General features: G+C 41.2%; 1 protein-coding gene across 1 annotated transcript in view; it reads left to right on the top strand.

Moving 5' to 3' along the window:
* SARC_00959 (hypothetical protein) overlaps positions 1-4561 on the top strand; it is a gene marked incomplete at both ends in the record, with an annotated part of 6499 nt that extends 1938 nt beyond the window's left edge. Inside the window, 7 exons of the mRNA XM_014305341.1 lie at positions 168-376; positions 1575-1708; positions 2390-2450; positions 3059-3266; positions 3467-3574; positions 4058-4191; positions 4427-4561. Coding sequence (XP_014160816.1) covers positions 168-376; positions 1575-1708; positions 2390-2450; positions 3059-3266; positions 3467-3574; positions 4058-4191; positions 4427-4561 — 989 coding nt within the window. The remainder of the gene's footprint in view (positions 1-167; positions 377-1574; positions 1709-2389; positions 2451-3058; positions 3267-3466; positions 3575-4057; positions 4192-4426) is intronic.
* Between the last annotated feature and the right edge of the window lie 2578 nt (positions 4562-7139).

Raw genomic sequence — 7139 nt, forward strand, 5'->3', positions numbered from 1 at the left:
GCTGGCTGCATATTGTAAAACGCTGAACCTTCAATACTTAGTTATGTTAGATATACCGTGCTGTCATGGATTGTATATATGTGTCTTTATTTATTTTCAACATTTAGTGAGCCCTACTCCTACCTTATACTCATGCATTGTGTATGTGCTTGCCGATACAAACTAAGGCGGACGCCGGAAGCGCAGACGTGATCATGGTGATGAGGTTTCGGATTCGTTCGACCACACCCACATAAACAGTGGGGGTAATTTCACAGGGAATGGGGCAGGCCTGTGGCAGACTATTTGGGTCGACCCCTATCTGCTGCCTAGCAACGCGAGTATCATGGCGACGAGCAACATGGTGCTGGATGAGGAAACAGGCGAGATAGATACGGTAGGTGCGGCAAAGGAAGGTGCCAACCGAACCCCTCATACCCTAAAACCCTCAAACCCTATAATCACGATTCCTAATACCCTAAACCCTACAACCCTACGACCCTAAACCTCTGAATTCCAAATTGAAGGGCTCATGTTGACACCATCACTTTGGATAAGCTATTGCATTCCATCGACTCGACTGCGAGTGGCGAACTGTACAGTCTAGCAACTACTTCATACGAGCTGTACAGTCTAGCAAGTACTTCTTATGAGCTATACAGTCTAGCAAGTACTTCCATTGAGCTGTACAGTCTAGCAAGTACTTCTTACGAGCTGTACAGTCTAGCAAGTACTTCTTATGAGCTGTACAGTCTCGCAAGTACTTCCTATGAGCTGTACAGTCTATCACCTACTTCTTATGAGCTGTACAGTCTAGCAAGTACTTCTTATGAGCTGTACAGTCTATCAACTACTTCTTATAAGCTGTACAGTTTAGCGACTACTTCTTATGAGCTGTACAGTCTAGCAACTACTTCCACTGAGCTGTACAGTCTATTAACTACTTCTTATGAGCTGCACAGTCTAACAAGTACTTCTTATGAGCTGTACAGTCTAGCAACTACTTCTGATGAGCTGTACAGTCTAGCAACTACTTCTTATGAGCTGTACAGTCTATCGACTACTTCATACGAGCATCCGTGCGACAACTACAGACGTATGCTTGTAATGAGGAATGTATTGGGTGGATTGTGTAGTGTTGACACTGAGCTATAACATTGGTAGTTCTGTACATAGCCCTGAATGATGCAACACTGCCGCACCCCCATAATCAACAACACCTGCAATCTCTAAAACCCTAAACCCAAACACTAAAACCCTAAAACCCTATGTCAGAACATACACACTAACCCACATCACCACACTAGATCAAACGCACGTGTAACACGCAACAGAACTCCACATGAAGACCTGTGTGATCTGTTAATACTCACTCACATAGTATGACCACAAACTTATGTATCCTATCCCATTGGGATGCCAATCTGGCGCTCACACACTATACTGCCTACCTACGCACACATTGTGATTTGACCCGGCGCTCTCATACCCCATTTCGCTGCGGATGTATATGTATATCGCTAACCATCTGATTACATCCCACTCCTTTATATATATATATATATATATGCGTGTGTGTATATGCTCATCTGAAGGCGATAGTGGTGGGGTTGTTTACGCGAGACCTGTTCAACCCAGCGAGTGATGTGCAGGGTGTGCTGCACAGTGCTTGCATCAATTTTGAAGGCATCATCCTGGACGACCAGACAGCCCATCTCACGGGCGATAAGTACGTTGTGGCTTGTGTATGTTGTGTGTGTGTTGTGTGTTGTGTATATATTGTGTGTTGTGTGTATGTTGTGTGTTGTGTGTTATGTGTATATTGTGTGTGTGCTGTGTGTTGTGCGTTTTGTGTGTGTGCCGTGGGATTTGTGTATGCTGTGTGTGTGTTGTGTGTTATGTGTATGTTGTGTGTCTTATATATTGTGTGTGTTGGTTGAGTCATGTCTGTGTATTCTGTGTGTTGTGTGTATTGTTTGTCTTTGTTGAGTGAGTGAGTGTGTTGTGTGTATTGTTTGTCTTTGTTGAGTGAGTGAGTGTGTTGTGTGTATTGTTTGTCTTTGTTGAGTGTGTGTGTGTGTTGTGTGTATTGTTTGTCTTTGTTGAGTGTGTGTGTGTTGTGTGTGTTTTGTTTGTCTTTGTTGAGTTTGTGTGCGTGTTTGCCTTTTGGCGTTACTACACGCCTAGGTTTAAATGTGTAATCTTGTGATTTAGATATATATATTTGAATAGTTGGTTCAGTATTTGCCTTCTCGTCACAGCCACATACCACATACACACACGGACATTCGTGTCTTTGTCGCCGTTTCGTCGTAAATTAAAATCCCTAAACCCTAACACGCATGGAATTATTACATTTTAAAGTATTATTAAAACAAGCCAAAACGTCCCTAAATCTTACCCATTGCAGTGATTCTGGGTTGTCAGTTTTGCTTGAACAGGAACTCGACAGAAGCCTTTTACGACAACGGGTAGGTCAGTGGTGTAAGCGAAGTACACAACATGCTTACTATAGATATATATACCATCTATAGATATATATATATATACCATCTATAGACATATTCATACCATACTATATATATATATATATATATATACCACGACATACCATGTATAAAGCTGTAGATATATACATACCATCTATAGTATAGATATATATCGATGTATACATGCCATCCATAGATATATACATACCATATATGGATATATACATACCATATATAGCTATATGCACACCATCTATATATATATGCATAACATCCATAAATATATACATACTACCTATAGATGTATACATGTCATTTATATATACATATTTACATATATATACTATTTATGCATTGATATGCATAAAATCTACAGATGTATATTTTATATACATGTCATCTATACATATCTATATTGATATTAGTATAGTCTATTGGAATAGGAGTACCGTTATCTGCGCTCTTATTAGTGCTGCATCGAGATTTACAAACGGCTTATGTGCTGCACCGTATCCAAGACATCTCCCGCCTGTCAACCGTCCCAGGTCTTTCTTACACGGACACGCTCACACGTACACATCACCACACAGAGGTACGACGGCACCCACCCAGAGGAAGCACCCGCAGGCGACTCAGGGGTCATGCGCAGTATCGGACGGTACTATGCACAGAGTGAGAACGTGCTACTGCGCACTATCATCACCAAGGTGTTGGATGCGTATGGCGACCTAGGCACTCTGGACCACACACAGCTTCACAGCGTCAAGGTCGACGGCACAACCTACTTCGCACGCACGGGTGAGTGGCTGGGGCGGCAGGTCTTGGGGTTTGGGGGTTTAGTCCTCAAGTGGAGTGTTCCCTTTAGTTTCGCCTTAAAACTTGGTTTGATTTACCCGCGTGTAAAACTTGGTTATTTCCAGTTTAAACCTTTTCACCTCTTGGTGGCATGTAAAGTTGTGCCCGTTCTGACACGCGTTGTGCGGTTTATCTCACCACAGCGGAGGCGTCGTATGAGGAGATCATGTACAACGGCACCGTGCGCGCTGCGAAGTTCATTCAGCTTGTGTATGTGAGTCAACAGATCATCTCGGCGCAGACGCTCGCTGGTAAGTGCATGTGCCATGTACACTATGTGTGTGTGCATGTGTGGTATTTGCGTGTGTGTTCATGCGTGGTGTGTGTGTGTGCGTGTGTGCATGTGTATGCTTAATGTATGTACGTAGTTACTTGTATATTCGGGTTTTGTGTGTATATAGCTCATACAAATGTGTGCATATATACGTGTGGTTGGATTATGTGCACATACATAGTTCATATAAGTGTGCATATATACATGGCTTTGGGATTTGTGCACATACATAACTCTTGTAAAGTATATATATATACGTATGTGAAGCATATGGATGGCTGTGGTGTGGTAGAGTGCTGCTCACCAAGTTCAATTATGAACACGAATGTGTGCATAAATCACACCCACTTGTACCTAGCACACATTCGTATGCGTCATCTTACATCACTTGTTATTAAACACCGCTTATTATTAAATAATCACCATTAACTCACGCATATGCCACACACTCACTCCATAGACCGAGACAGGTACATATTGCTGATGTGGGTGGCTGTGTTTGTGATCATCCTTGCGGCGTGTGCCTTGGCTATTGCGGTGACCATTCCATTGGGCCATCAGAGTAGAGCCCTCGAGCTTCTAGCGCTCATGATGGTATGCAACAGTTGTGTGCACAGAAACATTATACTATGTTACCATGCTAGCATATTACCATGGTAGCATGTTACCATGTGTTGGTATGTTAGTAGAGATGTATGTACCACTGTGTATCTGTATTACAACTGTCCACTAACCTTTATATGTTCTATTCCCCGTCTTTTGTCTGTTATACTTGTGCATTAATATCTTACCCAATGCTCTTCGTTTTATTTGTTTTTTTAATTGACAGGATCCGGCCATGGTGACTGTGCCCATTGACTCTAATTTCTGGGAAGTGCGACGGCTGCAGATGAGTCTCAAAGGGTTTGGTAAGTCATCCAAACTAACCCCTAAAACAAAAACTAAACCCTATAACAAAAACTAAACCCTAAAACAAAAACTAAACCCTATAACAAAAACTAAACCCTAAAACAAAAACTAAACCCTAAAACAAAACTAACCCCTAAAACAAAAACTAAACCCTAAAACAAAAACTAGACCCTAAAACAAAAACTATCCCCCAAAACAAAAACTAAACCCTATAACAAAAACTAAACCCTATAACAAACCCTAAACCCTAAACCCAAGTGATCACAAAGCAGTCCATAGAAAATCCGAACAAATATTTGCGGAGATTTGATATGAGTGTAGTATGTGTGTATATATATCTGTGTCTGTCCAGGGTTTTTTCCGGCCGTTGTCAACTTCTGTGGTTTTTTTGGAGTGTAGTCCGTATTTTGTTCCTCAAGCACACCACATATATATGTAACCCTAGAACTACAAAACCTTAAACCCTATACCCTAAGCCCGTCATCGGATATAGTCTATATGAATCTAGAGTTCCATCTGTTGCATTGCTATGTCCACTTCCTTGTTTGTTATAGCGTCTTTAGTCTCATCTGGCCCTATCGCAGGTGTGCGTGTTGAACTTGAACACACATATAACAAATACGACACACAAACGAGATATATACGACACACATAACACACATACGACACATATACGACATATATACGACACACACAGGACATATATACGACACACATAACACACATGCGACACACATACGACATATATACGACACACACAGGACATATATACGACAAACATAACACACTTAATACACACATAGACATAAATACGACACACATAACACACTTACGTCATATATACAACACATACGACATATATACGACACACATAACACACATACGACACACATACGACATACATACGACACACATACGACATATATACGACACACACAGGACATATATACGACAAACATAACACACATACGACACACATACGATATATATTCGACACACACAAGACATATATACCACACAGTGTGTCGTATATATGTCCTGTGTGTGTCGTATATATATCGTATGTGTGTTATGTGTGTCTTATATATGTCCTGTGTGCGTCGTATATATGTCGTATGTGTGTCGAATGTGTGTTATGTGTGTCGTATATATGTCCTGTGTGTGTCGTATATATGTCCTGTGTGTGTCGTATATATGTCCTGTGTGTGTGGTATATACGACACAAACAGGACATATATACGACACAATACGACATTTATACGACACACATACGACATACATACGACACACGTACGACATATATACGACACACACAGGACATATATACGACACACATAACACACATACGACACACATACGACATATATACGACACACACGGGACATATATACGACACAAATATCAGACATACGACACACATACGACATATATACGACACACACAGGACATATATACGACACACATAACACACATACGACACACTTACGTCATATATACGACACACACAGGACATATATACGACACACATAACACATATACGACACACATACGACATATATACGACACACATAACATACATACGACACACATACAGCATATATACGACATACATACGACATATATACGAAATATATACGACACACACAGAACATATATACGACACAAATACGACATATATACGACACACATACGACATATATACGACACACATAACATACATACGACACACATACAACATATATACGACATACATACGACACACATACGACACACTTACGTCATATATACGACACACACAGGACATATATACGACACACATAACACATATACGACACACATACGACATACATACGACACACATAACATACATACGACACACATACAACATATATACGACATACATACGACATATATACGACACACATACGAAATATATACGACACACACAAACATATATACGACACAAATACGACATATATACGACACACATACGACATACATACGACACACACAGGACATGTATACGACACACATACGATACACACGCCATAAATCCTCACAACCGCTCAGTACGACGAACATACGCCGAATTGTTGTTTGGTCTGTCCAGCTCGTCAGCCCATGTCACTTGCATCTGGAAGCTCGTGCATGGGAATTGTCGCACTCGTGTGTATGCATGTGTGCACACACATATTAACACACACTCATGTATATACCCATATACTCACGCATGTATATACATAAACATGCACACGTACAAACGAACAAGCAATCGCATAAGTATATACACACACAACTCATACCCATGCATATCTCTCGTATATATGATACCGTTGTGGCTCGTCTCGTCTGCAGTGGACAACTATCGGTTGTACAGTACAATCAAAGCCTCCCTTCTGCTTGTGCTGGAGGACGGCACCATTGCTTACGCCAACAACCACTTCTACAAGTCCTTCGAAGTGGAAGACCACGACGAGGTGGGTGTGTATGGAATGGCATGCCGATGCGAATGTGTATATCCATTGTGGCCCCTGTCTTCTTCTCTTCTCTTGTGCACCCTGATTCCTCTGGTGTGTGCTTATGAATGCTCGCTCACTCACTTGTTCGTTTAGTGTTTGCTTATGAATTCACTC

The sequence above is a fragment of the Sphaeroforma arctica genome (genome assembly GCF_001186125.1).
Source record: "Sphaeroforma arctica JP610 unplaced genomic scaffold supercont1.34, whole genome shotgun sequence".
NCBI classification, from domain to species: Eukaryota; class Ichthyosporea; order Ichthyophonida; genus Sphaeroforma; species Sphaeroforma arctica.